Source organism: Cervus elaphus, chromosome 14 (genome assembly GCF_910594005.1).
Source record: "Cervus elaphus chromosome 14, mCerEla1.1, whole genome shotgun sequence".
Classification (NCBI taxonomy): Eukaryota; Metazoa; Chordata; class Mammalia; order Artiodactyla; family Cervidae; genus Cervus; species Cervus elaphus.
This window is the reverse complement of record NC_057828.1, coordinates 51,218,808-51,236,909: the sequence shown is the minus strand read 5'-3', so window position 1 is coordinate 51,236,909 and position 18,102 is coordinate 51,218,808. Positions and strand designations below refer to the sequence as shown.

The window sequence follows — 18,102 nt, the reverse complement described above, 5'->3', positions numbered from 1 at the left end:
GAGTCTACCTGCCAGTGCAGAGGATGCAGGTTCAATCCCTGGCTGGGGAGCTAGGATCCTCCACAGTGTAGTGTGTGAGCAAATAATTAAAACAGAAAAATATATAGAAACAAAGGCCAGGCTCAAAGGGATGCCATCAGGAGACCTGAAATCCTAGCTGATGCTTGTGCTGTCCCATGTGATGACTGATCATTAGGACTTTCCCACTGGACAGTGAGGACACAGGTGGGACCGGCAGAGGGCCGGGAGCCCTGCGGAGCCGCCCGCCCCGCCCGCCGTCGGCCTCCTTCCTTACCAGGGCCTCTCCCAGCACGTCCACAGCAGAGCTGGCTTCCCGCAAGGCTTTCTCTGTCAGGGGCTCTGGCTCGCCTGTGGTGTCTGCCCTGCAAGCCTCATCGCCAAGCGCGTCCCTCTTCTCTGCCTCGGAGACTGCCACCCCAAGCTGCTTGCGGGTCACGGGGAGAGGCCGTTCATCGTAGGGCAGGGACTCGGGCTGTGGGAGGACAGGGCAGCTGCAGGGCCTGGCGTGGGGTCCCTCCTCGCATGCTGATCCCCACCTACACCCACAGGCTGACTGCTTGGGACGTGTCCGGTCTGAACGATGGTATTTTGCTGAAGTATCAGTTTCATCAGGTTAGAATAATTAATGAATAGGGTGTAACTGAAAAAAATCAGACAGGAGTTTCTACTCCCTTCTAAGCTTGTTACAGACTTAATCAAGAAGCTATCTAGATTCTGCTGCAATTACTGCTTAACCACTAGAGATTTCAACTGCCAGCAGACCACTAGAGTAAAAGTTATTATATTCTTCCTCTGGAAAGATCTCTGGTATTTTCTCAGTTCGTTAGTTTACTTCTAATTATCAAGCCTCCTCTGAACGCATCCATTGTCCAGCAGCCCTGCACTAACACAGGTGGCAGAAGCCGTGGGTCCTTCTGTCACTTCTGTTCAGAGCCTGCAAACCTATAGCCCTCAGAAGGCCTCCTGGGGCCTGTCCTTGGTGACCCACATGAGCAATGAGGTTGGCAGGTGATGAGGCTGGTCTAACCAGGGTAAACCTGGGGCCTGGGGATGGGCTCAGAGTGGGACAGGTGCCACCCACCCTCCCCCACCTCCCCGATGGCATAATGTACAGACCGGAAGCTGAGGCCCCCGGGACAGGTCCAGGCCACTGAGAGGGCATCTGGAACCAAGAAAATGGACCCGCAAGATAGGAATCAAACCAACCCTGAAACCCACGTGGACTCTTAAGACTCCCAGTTATAAACGCCAGTAACCCACTGGAAACAGGCATTCTGCCATCTGTCACACAGGCAGCTCGAACAGGGACGGCCTCGTACATGACTTGTCCTGAGGCTCTGCTGAGGTCCAGTCAGGGTGGGAACCTCACTCATTCCCAGAAACACCCTCTCCCACACATCAGGTCTTTGCAAAGAGAGTAGCAGAGGCTCAGAGGAGGCAGTCTCAGTCACTGGTGGTATTCCTGGATGCAGGGCGGGAAAGGGGCCCCCCCCGCCACTTTTGTTCCCGAATACACTCGTTTCCTAGGAAAGCCCCCACAGGACACAGGGCCTCCATGCCTGCCCACGGCGGGAACCTGAGTTACCTACGTGGGTCTTGGGAGGGGGCTCAGTAGCGGGAGGTGGCCGGTCCACTGTAAGACGCTGAGGAGACATGTCCAGGCGGTGTGATGAAGGCTTCTCCTGAAGGAAAGGGTCCGCACGCCGGTTTTCTGTCACCCTCTCCTCTGGCTGTGGCAGGGATCGCATGGGTGGCTGGTGGTGGGGGCTGCTGGGACAGGCCAGGGGCTGCAGGGGCAGGTCGAGAGGCCTTCTCATCTGGGGGAAAATGGGCCATTCAGCTCCCAGGGTCCCCGCCACACAGAGCCCGCCTTGTTCTCCAGGGGAGCACTGGCTTGGGAAGACACAAGGTGGAAGCTGCACTAACAAGGCCCACGTCATGGCCCCCAACTGCCTGAAGTTACCGTGTGGACCACTCAAGTGACAGCACCAGAAGAGGGTGGCTGCCCACACAGTGGGCGCTGCAGCACGGAGGCTGCAGGTGGGCAGGGGGCACCTGGGCTGGACCCACACGGCCGGTGCTGGTCCCTATGTGTCTGCAGAGCAGACTACTTCATGTCACTCTAACCAGTGCAGTGGACTCAGCTGTGGTCAAGTGCTGGGCTGGTGGAAAGTGCTTTGGGCAAACGACCACCTCTCAGGTTCCTTGCTCTCACAGCCGTGGAAACAATGGGGAAATTGAGGCCAAGGGAGGCTGAGGAATGAGTCTGAGACCACAGAGCGGGGCGGGTGGAGTGGGGCCAGGGGCCAGCAGGGACAGCCAGAGCCTGCACTCCCCGTGCTGTCCCCTGGGCGCCGGGCCTGTCTCCTGGCCTGGAACACGGGTCTGGACACAGGACCCTCCCCTACTGGCCCAAGCTGTTGGGGGCCCCTCTTCTTGTGCTCCCCAGGACCACACGGGCGGGGCTGCCAACAGGAGACACAGCCAGCTGCAGGGAGGCTTCTCTGCTGACCTGCCCCATGTGCACAGCTGCAGTCCTCTGTCAAGGCTGAGCCCGACGCCTACCACGTGGATCCCGAGAACAGCGCTCCCAGCCCCTGACCCTGGGCCCCGCTGCAGGCCCTGCCTACCGGCTCAGCGTCCACCAGTTCATGCAGCTGCAGCTGCTCGTACACGCGGCTGCGGAAGCGCTCCATCTGCTGCTTCTTCTCCTTGGCCAGGTCGTAGTCTTCCTTCTCCACAGCACAGCGCTTCTCCACCTCGTACCTGCCCAGGCGCTCCCCCACCTGGAGCATACAGCATCAGCTCTTGTTTCACAGACTTGTGCCCAGCGCAGAGACCGTTTCAAAGTTAATGCTTCAAGGACGGTGTGGGTGACCACCCTCACATCCGGGAGACAGGGGAAGGACACAGGGAATGGAGGGAACTGGCCATGGTCACCTGCAACGCTCGGGGCACCTGCAAACTCACAGCCGTTTAAGCATCTCAGCTTCCTGCTGCCTCAGATGGCACGCGGTCCTGAGGAGGGCTCTGCAGGACTATGTGCTCGTGGTCTCTCTCATCTGCTTACACCCCTGAATCCACGCTAACCCCGTGGCCTTCGGAGGCCTGGCCCCTTCTCTGGGCAGGCGCCAGGGTAATCAGACACAAAGCCTATCGTGGGTGACAGAGGAGCTCTGTTCCCCAGAGGCAGTACCTTCTGCAAGTCAGCGATGGCTTGTTTCAGCTTCTTGGCATAGTCGTAGCGCTCCTTCTGCACGGCCTCGCGCTTCCGTTCGTCTAACCGGCGGATGATCTGTGCCACTTCTGGGTCCTGGTACATGTCAAAGGCTAAGTCGTCTAGTGGAGAGATATAATCAGACTTCCTACAGGAAAGAATAGAGTATTTTAGAGCCAGTTTTAATCTATGTGATTCTGCGGGGGAGGTGCTCCCCCCACACTCAGGGCTAAAGATGGACAGCTCCTGCCCCTATGGCATTTCCTGAGGACAAACCTCATTCACTCACTCACTCTCTCATCTATCACTCGCTCATTCAGTCTCATTCACTCACTCCTTCACGTTCACTCATGCACTTACTCACTCACTCACTCGTCCATCCATCACCCGCTCATTCATTCTCATTCACTCACTCGTTCACGTTACTCATGCACTCATTCACTCACTCACTCATCCATCACCCGCTCATTCATTCTCATTCACTCACTCCTTCACGTCACTCATGCACTCATTCACTCACTCACTCATCCATCACCCGCTCATTTATTCTCATTCACTCACTTACTCATTTACTCAACTCTTTCCCCACACATTCACTCTCTCACTCATGCACTCATTAATATTCACTCATTTCATTCACTCACTCACTCATTCAACAGGTATCTCAAATGCAGACTGTGCCCAGCTCTGCTCTGGGTGCTGGGACAGGACAGTGCACGAGAATCGGCTCATGAATCATTTGGAGCCTTGGGAAACCAACATCAGAGCCAGCCATGACTAGGCCCTGGCCCTGCAGAGGCTGATTTGGGGGGACCCAGGCTGAGTCCACGCTTCCATTTCATGCCACAGTAACAGTGACAAGCATTAATGATGCTGCCACTGGGCTTGTACTTCAAAGTGTCTAACTGTACAACACCATCCGGTTCTGCAGAACAGAAAGATCCTTTCTGGAATAAATGACCTAAATGTGATCTGAATGACCTGTTTCTCATGAACTCTTACCTCCATTCCTTCCTCCTAGTTCTATGATAGGACAGCAGATCCTGGGCCTGATGTCCAGAGCCATGACACCGATCTAACTCCTCAACAGAAGAGTTAGGGACATGGTTCAGAACCTCCCCATCTGTGGCATCAGATGCAGAAAGACACTGCCTGTTAACTTTGACTTGGGGGTCCTTGTGCACTGGGAAATTTATTAAAGATGTTATCTGTCATAAGTTTAGTTGATTAATGATAAATTCAAGCAGGACAGAGGACCATGTCCTACCTGTCCTACATCATCCTACTTCCACATGCCTTGACTCAGGTAGTGGTGGGCACAGCAGCAGGCATGGTGGCTGTGGCACCTCTGTTAACCTCAGTGAGGACGGACCAGCAGCATGTCTCCATGTCCCCAAGGTCATGGTGATTATTTTTACCTAAATACACACCATATTCTCAAATCTAACTTGCTCTGCCCTGAAGTTCCAGAGATGAAACCAACACTTCATTCCACTATAGAACCCTACAAAGGACGAGATGATGTTGGAACACCCAGCGTCAGCAGAGCCCACCACCCACTATGCCCCAGCGGTGCCGGTGGACTCAGCCTCAGGTGCAGCCTGTGACCTGTCAAGACCTCACTTCACCTTCAGGAAAACCCTGGGTGGGGGTGTAGCAGGACAGGAAGCCGCAGTCTGCTGTCCCCCATGGCTAACTTGAAGAAGAACTGATTTAAACAGAAGCCACCATTCCCCAGAGGGCTTTTATCAGAGATACTAAGCCATCAGTGGGCTTGGTCATCTCTGTTCACGAGGGCAGAGCCGCAGGTGGGGCCACCGCGACGCTGAAGGGAGCGGAGATGGTACCTGCTGTCAGGGCCCGCCGCCCCCCCCCGGTGCTCCTCGTGCCCACCTGACAAGGGGAGGCGTCCAGCAGACTGGGAACCGAGGCGTGGCCTGTGTGGGTGGGATGGGTCGCTCTGTACTGTGCCTTCTTACACACTGAGCTGTAAGCGTGGCCTCCACTCCAAGGTCCCACACGCACCACCACCTGAGGCGATCCCTGGCCCGCCTCTCACTTGGGCTGCGGGGCCCGGGAGGCCTAGGCCTGCAGGGGCTGGGTTCACGGTCTGCCGGGAGCATGACTGGTATCGCCATGGCTCCGAGCGACAGGGCAGAGAATCGTTCCCACATTTGGTGCATAAAGAAGAGCCGGCTGCTCTGACCATGTGCACATGAGCATGGAACCACCCACACCAAGGTCATGGGCAGATAGCATCTACTAATATCTAGGCACTTTATCTTTTCTAAGCATCTTATCCTTTCACTCTGGGGGAGCTGCTGTCAGAGATGGGGTCCTGGGTGTCATCTTGAATTCCTTTCTCTTTAGGCCAGGTGGTGTTAGGCAGGGTGCTGAGGACTCGGTCCCAGAGATGTGCCGGGACGTAGGGAGGAAAGAGCTGTATCCTCAGCTCTGCCCTCCTGACCTGCTAAAGAGGCAGCGGGATGGCTAAGTCTGCACAACTGTGTGCATGCAGAGTGTGGAGAGGCGCTCAGGAGAACCTAATGAGATGGGCAGGTCTCACTCCCTTAAGGACTGAAGCTGAGTAGAGGGAAGGTGAAGCTCAGTAACTGACCATCTTGGCCAATTATTCCGTCTATGAATTTACCTGTGCCACTAAAACATCAAAGGATGGCTGATGGCTCTTTTGTTTGGTGATACTGAACCACACAGGAAATGAAGTCCTCTCTGAAGGGTGCCGAATGAAGATGTGCTAAACAGAAGGGTGACCTTAATCTGCAGTGTATTTACAACAATCCCATCAGTGGCTTATTCAGCTCCAGACTGCACTTTGGGGCCCCTGAGTCCAGGGTCCTTTAGAGCTGGCTTCAAGGGAGGAAGTCACAGAAGTTTACAGCCTGGGGCGGGCGGGGCTCTTACCCAGAGCAAGTTCCTTCAAGAGCTGGGTCCTCTGCATTGTGCCCCAGGTAGTGATCAATCAGCTTCTCTCTGGAGGTCTGTGGGGAAGTTCTGCTTAGTATCTCAGAGGAAAAAGGAACAACATAAAACAAACAGATGATATGATATGAAGGGGCTTCGGTGATCCCGTTTGCTGGAGGGACAACTAAACTTCTCGAGTAAAGGAAAGTTAAAAACAACAGCTGCTGAAAAATCACCTGCGAGCTGGTCACCAGACACTTCTGTGAAAATTTATAGGATGACACTTTTGTGACAAAAATGAATGACCCTTCCTTGTTAGAAATAAATGTCTCTCTTTAGGAATGAAACTTCCCAAACTTACAATATTGCTTTCATCGCCAAAGTCTGCAGGGTCTCCAATGATATTTACTGCAACCAAAGCAACCTAAGAGAGAATTCACCAACGGAAATTAAGTGTAAATGTTACACAGGACTTAGCCCCTTTATAACACTCTGATTCATCAATATTCATGCATCAAATGGGATGATGCACATGTAAATGCACTAACTGCAAAATCCCATGCTAACATAGAATTACTAATGATTTTCAAATTATATAATATTCTAATGTTAAACCAAGTAACTATTTTAATGTTTGAAGGGTGTTAAAACATTAACAAAGTTTTAATGCAGCCTTATATTGAAACATCCACCTGAGTTAAGAATGGGATCATATCTTCATATCTACCTGATGGTGGTAAGTTAGACAATGAATGAAAACCGACATTAACATAGCTCAGTTTGTCCGAGGCTGTGATTCTCCTGTGACATGCCCCAGCAAAGACTCACTGAGGCTGAGCTAAAACCCAAGGAACTCCTGGTGAACAAAGAGATGAAGTGGAGGAAAGAGATGGTTCAGGACTCTGCTGTCATGTATGGACAAGGCACCTGACTCTGTCTCAGACCCCCCTCCAGCTCATCTGCTCAGCATAAACTCTGACTGGCTGGAACACTTGCATGCCTCTGGAAGGGGCAAGGAGTGTTATAAATATCTGCTTCAATTAACAAGACTGCTCTGACACCTCTGATTTCCACTGTGTTAATTATGCCAAAGCAACAGAAAGGGAACCAGAGAGATTCTGAACTGCATGCCACATGAAACCACCTTCCCAATTTCCATCAGGGGATTTACCTTACAAAAGTCTACCTAGAACAGTGTCGTCCAATAGAAATATGATGCCACATAGATAATTTTAAGTTTTCTAGTTGGCAGGGTAAAAAAAAGTTTAAAAGAAACAGATAAAATCGATTGTAACAATATATTTAAACTTAATACATCCAAAATGTCTCATCTTGTTACAGAGTCTGGGTGACACACACAGCCCATGCCCGTGGACCAGTCACGCCCCCAGTGTACACGGCCACAGGTGACTGGTGGCTCTGAATTGGAGGAACAGCTCCAGAGAGCCTAGCACTGTCCCACAGACACCACCTTGAAGGAAGAGTCCAGGTGCTTTTATGAAGGGTGACACCACTGAGGGGCAGGCCCATGCGTCTCACCTGGTTATACACATTGTACTTGTTGACGTGGTTTTGGTGAAAGATGAGCTTCAGAAACTGCCCCACTGCATCCACATACACCGACTTCAGTTCCCGGGCTTTGCAGCCTGTCTTCTCATTGTCACAGAGAGACACATAGCTGAAAGAAAGAACACAACTGTGGAACCACGTCAGTGTAGAAATGTGCTGCCCTTGGCTCCCACTGAACTCCACAGGTTTCAAGGAAAGTTAGGCTTGGAATGAAAAAACAAAACAAAACAAAAAACCTTGGGCAAAGTCCAGAAGTCAAATGCTAAACAGCGTTTGCCAGACAAGTTCTGCATCTGAAAAGCAGCCTGAACACCACCGATCAGTGGGAACGCTGCTCAGCAAAGAAGACGCTCGGCATGCGGCAGGTGTGCAGAAGTGTGTGAGCAAGCGCCACGGCAAGGGGCGATGCTGCAGTGTTTACCCACTTTGAGCCAGAATTGTTCAGGCTAGACATCCCCACCATACATGCTAAATTCCACCCTTACCCAAGCCTCCGGAACCGCTCTGCTTGATACGGGGTGAAGTACTCGGGCAGGCTCTCACTGATGTAGAACTCAACTTTGCTGGGGATCATGTACTGATGCGCGAGCAGCTGCAGCTTCCTTATTCGACATCGCTCCACCATCTGAAGAACAATTTCTTGTGGGAACTGGCAAAACCTGAAAGCAAGCACAGTCCTGTTTTTCCTGCAGGATCACCATGGAGGGTTTCAGGCAGTACCCGCCCACGTGTCCAGGTAACGGGGCAGCTCTGTGGGTTCTGATGCTGTAAGGGTCCCGGTCCTGGCCCTTTCAAAGCCTTCTAGTCACAGCTGGAACTCAGAGTGGGGTCTGCTGGGCCGCCAGAGTGAATCAAACTTGGAGCAGCTAGTTTGTGGTTTGAAATGAAACCCAAAGTTTATCATGAGATAAACACAAGAGATAAACAAGAGGCTGTCCAAGTGAGCCAGAGGATTTCCCGCTGGAACCACACACTTGAAGAAACCCCTCGCTTTACAGAATCCTGAGTGGAGTGAGCAACGAGCAATACGTCGTGAGTGCCTCTCACGCTCACTCAGCAGCCTGGAGGAGAAGCCTATGGCTGTCCCCATTGGAGCATCAGTTTTGCTCAGAAGGTACACAGCCATCAGAAACCTCATGCTATCTTCCAGCAAACAAAAGCCCAGGACCTGATGGCTTCACAGCTGAATTCTACCAAAAATTCAGAGAAGAGCTAACACCTATCTTACTCAAACTCTTCCAGAAAATTGCAGAAGAAGGTAAACTTCCAAACTTACTCTATGAGGCCACCATCACCCTAATTCCAAAACCAGACAAAGATGCCACAAAAAAAGAAAACTACAGGCCAATATCACTGATGAACATAGATGCAAAAATCCTTAACAAAATTCTAGCAAACAGAATCCAACAGCATATTAAAAAAATCATACACCATGACCAAGTGGGCTTTATCCCAGGAATGCAAAGATTCTTTAATATCCGCAAATCAATCAATGTAATACACCACAATAACAAATTGAAAGATAAAAACCATATGATTATCTCAATAGATGCAGAGAAAGCCTTTGACAAAATTCAACACTCATTTATGATTAAAACTCTCCAGAAAGCAGGAATAGAAGGAACATACCTCAACATAATAAAAGCTATATGTGACAAACCCACAGCAAGCATCACCCTCAATGGTGAAAAATTGAAAGCATTTCCCCTGAAATCAGGAACAAGACAAGGGTGCCCACTCTCACCACTACTATTCAACATAGTGTTGGAAGTTTTGGCCACAGCAATCAGAGCAGAAAAAGAAGTAAAAGGAATCCAGATAGGAAAAGAAGAAGTGAAACTCTTGCTGTTTGCAGATGACATGATCCTCTACGTAGAAAACCCTAAAGACTCTACCAGAAAATTACTAGAGCTAATCAATGAATATAGTAAAGTTGCAGGGTATAAAATCAACACACAGACATCCCTTGCATTCCTATACACTAACAATGTAAAAACAGAAAGGGAAATTAAGGAAACAATACCATTCACCATTGCAACAAAAAGAATAAAATACTTAGGAGTACATCTACCTAAAGAAACAAAAGACCTATACATAGAAAACTATAAAACACTGATGAAAGAAATCAAAGAGGACACAAACAGATGGAGAAACATACCGTGTTCATGGATTGGAAGAATCAATATTGTCAAAATGGCTAGTCTACCCAAAGCAATCTATAGATTCAATGCAATCCCTATCAAGCTACCAACGGTATTTTTCACAGAACTAGACCAAAGAATTTCACAATTTGTATGGAAATACAAAAAACCTCGAATAGCCAAAGTAATCTTGAGAAAGAAGAATGGAACTGGAGGAATCAACCTGCCTGACTTCACTCTACTACAAAGCCACAGTCATCAAGACAGTATGGTACTGGCACAAAGACAGAAATATAGATCAATGGAACAGAATAGAAAGCCCAGAGATAAATCCACGAACCTATGGACACCTTATCTTTGACAAAGGAGGCAAGGATATACAATGGAAAAAGACAACCTCTTTAACAAGTGGTGCTGGGAAAACTGGTCAACCACTTGTAAAAGAATGAAACTAGAACACTTTCTAACACCATACACAAAAATAAACTCAAAATGGATTAAAGATCTAAATGTAAGACCAGACACTATAAAACTCCTAGAGGAGAATATAGGCAAAACACTCTCTGACATGAATCACAGCAGGATCCTCTATGACCCACCTCCCAGAATATTGGAAATAAAAGCAAAAATAAACAAATGGGACCTAATGAAACTTAAAAGCTTTTGCACAACAAAAGAAACTGTAAGTAAGGTAAAAAGACAGCCCTCAGATTGGGAGAAAATAATAGCAAACGAAGCAACAAAGGATTAATCTCAAAAATATACAAGCAACTCCTGCAGCTCAATTCCAGAAAAATAAATGACCCAATCAAAAAATGGGCCAAAGAACTAAACAGACATTTCTCCAAAGAAGACATACAGATGGCTAACAAACACATGAAAAGATGCTCAACATCACTCATTATCAGAGAAATGCAAATCAAAACCACAATGAGGTACCATTACATGCCAGTCAGGATGGCTGCTATCCAAAAGTCTACAAGCAATAAATGCTGGTGAGGGTGTGGAGAAAAGGGAACCCTCTTACACTGCTGGTGGGAATGCAAACTAGTACAGCCACTATGGAAAACAGTGTGGAGATCTCTTAAAAAACTGGAAATAGAACTGCCATTATGACCCAGCAATCCCACTTCTGGGCATACACACTGAGGAAACCAGATCTGAAAGAGACACGTGCACCCCAGTGTTCATCGCAGCACTGTTTATAATAGCCAGGACATGGAAGCAACCTAGATGCCCATCAGCAGACAAATCGATAAGGAAGCTGTGGTACATATACACCATGGAATATTACTCAGCCATTAAAAAGAATTCATTTGAATCAGTTCTAATGAGATGGATGAAACTGGAGCCCATTATAACAGAGTGAAGTAAGCCAGAAAGATAAAGATCATTACAACATACTAACACATATATATGGAATTTAGAAAGATGGTAATGATAACCGTATATGCAAAACTGAAAAAGAGACACAGATGTACAGAACAGACTTTTGGACTCTGTGGGAGAAGGCGAGGGTGGGATGTTTTCGAGAGAACAGCATGTATATTTTCTAGGGTGAAACAGATCACCAGCCCAGGTTGGATGCATGAGACAAGTGCTCGGGCCTGGTGCACTGGGAAGTCCCAGAGGAATCGGGTGGAGAGGGAGGTGGGAGGGGGGATCGGGATGGGGAATACATGTAACTCCATGGCTGATTCATGTCAGTGTATAACAAAACCCACTGCAATGTTGTGAAGTAATTAGCCTCCAACTAATAAAAATAAATGGAAAAAAAAAAAAAGAAACCTCATGCTGCAGTACAAGGTCATGACCAGGGAGACGACACAAGGCTCTGACAGTGGGCGGGGCATGTGCCGAGCAAGCCAGGCTGGGTGTGCCTAGCAGCAGGTGTCCAGGGGCTACTGCAGCCAGGGAAGTCCCGAGGATGGGGCAGTAGGCAAGGCCCCTCCAGCACATGTCATGATGCCTGAGAGCACAGCGGTGACCTGGCTGCTGGCCAGCCTGGCGGTCTCCCGCCTCTCCTCTCAGCCGCCCCACTACACCCCTCCAGACAGCTACACACACACTCCAGACAGCCCGGGGAGTGACCCCTCCTGTGACCCATCCCCCATCTCCAGGCCCCACCTCATTTCTTAGCTGCCTACTCAGCCAACATCACAGGTCACCACTGACCTCCATGAGGCTGAATGTGACATGCACCTGCTGGTACTGATCTGGCCCTTCCTGCCCTGTCTATGCCCTGGGTAGGGTTCCAGGCTCCCTTCCCTATGCAGACTCACTATGCATGGGGCATGCCCCTGACCCCATGGCTTTGAAAACTTCTCCTCGGGGAGGAACCCCAAGCACACACCACCCTAAGCCTGAACTTGCGCATCTCATAGGTGACCTGACGCTGCACACAGGAATCTGAGAGGCGTGAGACACCACACAGACAAACATGCTCCCCAGCTCCCCGACCCGCCTGCCAGCCTCCTGCCCATCCTGACAGAAGGAGAGCACAGGGAGGAACAGTAGGCTGAGCAGATGGGGCTGTGGGCATCTCTGCGTTTGACTGACAAAGTGCGGCCAGTGATGACGGACAGAACACTCTCATTCTGGGGTGAGATCCCTGGGGTTTCCTGAGTTTTCAAAATTGCCACTGTTGTTAACAGAGACACACGTGGGGCAGGACAGCCAGGAAGTGGGGAACCTAGAAACCTGAGCTTCACATACCCTTCGGTCAAGCACTGCTATAGACATTTAAGATGTTTACTGTTTCTCAATGCAGGGCACAGACACTGTTAATTGGTGGTGAGACCACTCTAGACACAGGGACACAGTAATCTGTGTGAAACAAAATCCTTTATTATTATAAAAAAACAACAACAAAATTGTTTAAGGAAAACTAAGACTACTGACAAAATTTTGAAGTTGTGTATTTTAAAACCCTTCCAAAAAAAAAAAAAAAAAAAAAAAGCTATGGGAATTCCCTGGTGGTACAGTGGTTAGGATGCGATGCTTTTACTGCTGTGGCCAGAGTTTGATGCCTGTCCATGCCTGTTGGGAAACAAAGATCCTGCAAGCCATGCAGTGTGACCAAAAAAAAAAAAGGCTATGATTTAGCTATTCAAAGGTAGCTTATTGAGAGTTTATAGATGAATCAACACTACCCCTCAAACTGATTAAAAAAAAGGACAACACACTGAAAAGCAATGAAGGGAAACCCCATGCAAAATGCAGCCAGAGAAGACTTGAACAGACGTTTCTCCAAAGAGGACATACAGATGGACAACAGGCACAAGAAAAGATGTTCAACATCACTAATCATTAGAGCTATGCAAATCAAATCTACAGTGAGACATCACCTCATCTCAGCCAGAATGGTTATCATAAAAAAAAATCCATGAACAATAAATGCTGGGGAAGGTGTGGCGAGAAGGGAACCCTCCTACACAGTAGGTGGGAATGTAAACTGGTATGGACACTATGGAGAACAGCATGGAGGTTCCTTAAAAAACTAAAACTAGAGCTACCATATGAACCTGAAATCCCACTCCTGGGCATGTACCTAGAGAAAAACATGATCCAAAAGGATACATGCACCCCAGTGTTCACTGCAGCACTGTTTACAATAGCCAAGACACAGGAATGGATAAAGAAGATATGGTACATATATACAATGGAATATTACTCAGTCATTAAAAAGAATGAAATAATGTCATTTGCAGGACATGGATGGACCTACAGAGAGTCATACTGAGTGAAGTAAGTTAGACAAAGAGGAAGAAATATCATATGACATACCTTATATGTGGACTCTAAAAAGAAATGATACAAATGAACTTACTTACAAAATAGAAAGAAACTCACAGACTTAGAGCATGAACTATGGTTGCTGGGGAGGTGCGGGGGAGGCATAGTTAGGCAGCCTGGGATGGACCTGTACACATCGCTATATTTGAAACAGATAATCAACAAGGACCTACTGTAAGGTACAGGGAACTCTACTCAATGTTATGCGGCAGCCTGGAAGGGAGGGGAGTTTGGGGAGAATGGACATCTGTATATGTATGGCTGAGGCCCTTTGCTGTTCACCTGAAATTCTCACAACATTGTTAATCAGCTATAACTCAACACAAAACAAAAAGGTCTAAAAAGTTTTTAAAATTTACATACAAAAAATAAAATGGAGCCGGGTCCCTGAGGGGGCCCTTAGGCACGCCCTCCCTTCACCCCAGCCACAGAGACACTGTCACCACCCTGAACCCCCTCTCTCCTCCAGTGGACTGTGGTTCAGAGCAGCCCCCCTCTTCCCTATAAAGTGAGGTTCTTCTCTCTCCTTCGTCCTGACTCACCCATGCTCTCCCCAGCGTCCCTGTCCCAAAAGCAATTCCTCTGCCATCCCGCAATCAGCTCATTCCACAGGTAAAACAACTGACTGCTTTATTTAAGGCTGACGTCACATGGTGTTCAGAAGTGGGGTCTGCACCTCCCAGAATATTGGAAATAAAAGCAAAAATAAACAAATGGGACCTAATTAAATTTAAAAGTTTTTGCACAAAGGAAACTATAAGCAAGGTGAAAAGACAGCCTTCAGAATGGGAGAAAATAATAGCAAACGAAGCAACTGACAAAGAATTGATCTCAAAAATATATAAGCAACTCCTGCAGCTCAATTCCAGAAAAATAAAAGACCCAATCAAAAAATGGGCCAAAGAACTAAATAGACATTTTTCTAAAGAAGACATACAGATGGCTAACAAACACATGAAAAGATGCTCAACATCACTCATTATCAGAGAAATGCAAATCAAAACCACAATGAGGTACCATTTCATGCCAGTCAGGATGGCTGCTATCCAGAAGTCTACAAGCAATAAATGCTGGTGAGGGTGTGGAGAAAAGGGAACCCTCTTACACTGTTGGTGGGAATGCAAACTAGTACAGCCACTATGGAGAACAGCATGGAGATTCCTTAAAAAACTGGAAATAGGACTGCCACATGACCCAGCAATCCCACTACTGGGCATACACATGGAGGAAACCAGAATTGCAAGAGACACATCTACCCCAATGTTCATTGCAGCACTGTTTATAATAGCCAGGACATGGAAGCAACCTAGATGTCCATCAGCAGACAAATGGATAAGAAAGCTATGGTACATATACACAATGGAATATTACTCAGCCATTAAAAAGAATACATTTGAATCAGTTCTAGTGAGGTGGATGAAACTGGAGCCTATTATACAGAGTGAAGTAAGCCAGAAAGAAAAACACCAATACAGCATACTAATGCATATACATGGAATTTACAAAGATGGTAATGATAACCCTATAAGGGAGACAGCAAGAGACACACATGTATCGAACAGTCTTTTGGACTCTGTGGGAGAGGGCGAGGGTGGGATGATTTGGGAGAATGGCCTTGAAGCATGTATATTATCATATGTGAAACTAATCACCAGTCCAGGTTGGATGCATGAGACAGGGTGCTCGGGGCTGGTGCACTGGGATGACCCAGAGGGATGGAATGGGGAGGGAGGTGGGGGGGTGGTTCTGGATGGGGAACAAACACATGTGTACCTGTGGCTGATTCATGTCAATGTATGGCAAAAACCACTACAATACTGTAAAGTAATTATCCTCCAATTAAAATAAATAAATTAATATTAAAAAAAAAAAAGAAGTGGGATCTGGCAGAGATGAACCTTGGAACTGCGGGGGGCAGCTGCCCTTGCCCCATGCTCCCCTCCTTCAAGTCCTCCTCCTTGCAGGCCAGCCAGCAAGTCTCCTCTCAGGTCAAGCTCCTCCTTCTGGTTAGGTTCTTGACTTTACCCGGGACATCCTTTTTTTTCTTTTTGGGATGGCTTTGTCCTTCTGGTGGGTTGTTGTTGTTTAGTCACTAAGCCTGCCCGATTCTTTTTGACCCCACAGGCTCCCACCAGGTTCCCCTTTGGCTGGTACTCCCCCATTTGTCCTCCCTGCTGGAAGTGTGCTGGAATTTTGGTAAAATTCCATTGAAATCAGAATATTTAGGGATTTTTCTTTTGCTTTTGAAAAAAGCTGAGAAATGGGACCCCAGTCACCTAAATACTTCAAGGACAGCCTTCCTTTCAGGGATCCTGGTTGGTTTTATGTTTAAAAACTATGGTCCTTCGTCCGGCACATTTTTAACTATATGGACTGACTTTACCCCCACGTAATTCAGAATATCAACAGCCATTTTGGGCAACTTTCAACCGCCCCAATCCTGTTTCTCTCAGAACCAAATGAAAAAATCTTATTGGGATGCTTATTCTAATTGATACCTTGGAGCTTCCAAACACATTCCAGATTCAAAAATTGCTTCTTTATAAAATGCCACTCCTAGGCTAGTGGGGACAAACAAACAATTGAAAGAAGACAGGACGTCTTCTGAGGCCCCTCCCCCCATCCTGTGCTACCTTCCCTCCCCCTCTGCTCATCGTCTGCTCCTCTGCACCCCCAACCCCCACCTCTCTGGCTGAACTTCCCTTTTTCTCCAAACCCCTCCCCATTTCCCCCTTCCCTGAACTTAAATCCTGCCCCTTGAAAGCTAAGCCTTCTAGGGGTCCGATACTAAATCCCTAGGTTCTTATCGGTCCCTGGACTAAAGGTGAACTTTGAGTTACAGTCAGAGATTCTCCCAAAGGAACTGAGGAACCCCATGAGTTTGCTGAAGAGTCCAGTACACTTCTGAACTTAGCGACCTAGCTTCTCAGGTTTATGTCCATCAGGCCTGACATTGCGTGAAACTAGCCTGATGGGAAAACCCTGAAAAGGATTTGGAGAAACCGACACTGACTGACAGCAGGAAACCCAAGAACTTGCTAGAAATTTTCACTGAGCAGTTTCCAAAGGTTTTCTTAATCCTGATGATTGGAACAAAATTCAGGCTTGCATGCAGAAACTTATGAACCCTGCTCATGACCACTATAGTTGACTTGAGAATGTCGGGTCTTCTTTTGGATATTGAATCCACTTGGGTTGCCTCAAACTCTGTGTTCATGAACGGGCTGAATGGGGATTCTCTTTCAGTTAAAAAGACCAGGATGGAATGGAAAACCATGTCCACTCCAGGTCTGGGTTACTTTGGTAGATCAGCTTGTTTGAACCCTGGATGACTCAACCAAAAGGAAAGCCACTAAGATCCTTAATCTTCAACAAATAGAGCCCCCATCACACCTCCAAACAGAAACAAAACCCCTGGTCTCTGCTATTACTGCAAAAAGCCAAGGACATTGGGGGGAAAAAAAAAGACCTTTAGGGCTTAAACACTGCAGGTGCCTTCCACCCTCCAAACAACCTTTCCATGTCCTCCTAATGCAAGAACCAGGCTCCGAGGAACCACAGGGATTCTTCCCAAACCCCCTTCTAATTGGCTTGGAGAAACTACCCTCCGGACTGGGAAGGAATCTGTGTCCTCACTGACACCAGAGCCACACTCTCGGTGCTCAGCCCACTGCTCTCAGGCAGCTCCTGCCTCATAGTGCTGAAAGCTGAAAGAGCGGGGGATCTCTAACGGACACCAGAAGGTCCCCATCTTGGAACCCGCTCCCTTTTGTTCAGGCCATTTGAGAGACACACACTCTTCTCCTTCAGCTCTTTCACCCCTATTTGAGCAGGGGCAGAGATTTCATAGGAAAGTGCCGTGCTGGAATTTCTTTCTCCTGAAGGCAGAAACAGTTCTAGAATTTGAACTGTTGGCCATCAAAATAGCCAACCAGGTGAACTGAATGACCTCCACTATCTTTTACTTGCTCGGTCTCAGATGCATTAGAGCTGACTTCAAGGACACTAATCACTGGTCACCACTGGATCAGCTACCGCTCTCCTTATATGAAAAACCTCCAAATGAAATTCACAGAATTTAGTGTTCTCCTAAAAACCAACAAACTTGGTCCTTTTATTTGGGGAGATCAGGATGATATTATCTTTGGAGCCTTAAAGAGAAGTTTAACAAGGGCCCTGCCCTCGGACATCCCAGTTATCAGTTTCCTTTCTTCCTCTCTGACATGAGGAGGAGGGGAACGCCCTTGGAGTACTCGCCCCAAAACACAGGGACCATCATCGACCTATCGGGTATCACGGCTGACAGCTGAACCTTGTGCCATGGGGACAGCCCCCTCGTCTCAGGGCTACTCCAGGCACCAAAAACTAATCCCCGGGTTCCCTCTACCCATCTCTGTAGCCTGTGCAGCTGAAGCTCTCCCGAATTCTCACCATGCT

The 18,102-nt window shown here is 48.1% G+C and overlaps 1 protein-coding gene across 4 annotated transcripts in view; it reads right to left on the bottom strand.

Moving 5' to 3' along the window:
- The window catches only part of CEP104 (centrosomal protein 104), a 43,615-nt gene that overhangs the window by 16,978 nt on the left and 8,535 nt on the right, over positions 1-18,102 (bottom strand). For 3 of the 4 annotated variants that reach the window (XM_043923015.1, XM_043923016.1, XM_043923018.1), the window contains exons 3-10: positions 8,215-8,388; positions 7,700-7,838; positions 6,522-6,584; positions 6,161-6,237; positions 3,218-3,386; positions 2,652-2,807; positions 1,611-1,838; positions 296-493 (exon numbers count right to left, since the gene is read on the bottom strand). In XM_043923015.1, the coding sequence (XP_043778950.1) occupies positions 296-493; positions 1,611-1,838; positions 2,652-2,807; positions 3,218-3,386; positions 6,161-6,237; positions 6,522-6,584; positions 7,700-7,838; positions 8,215-8,388 (1,204 nt within the window). The remainder of the gene's footprint in view (positions 1-295; positions 494-1,610; positions 1,839-2,651; positions 2,808-3,217; positions 3,387-6,160; positions 6,238-6,521; positions 6,585-7,699; positions 7,839-8,214; positions 8,389-18,102) is intronic. The other variant, XM_043923017.1, reaches the window with a different exon arrangement.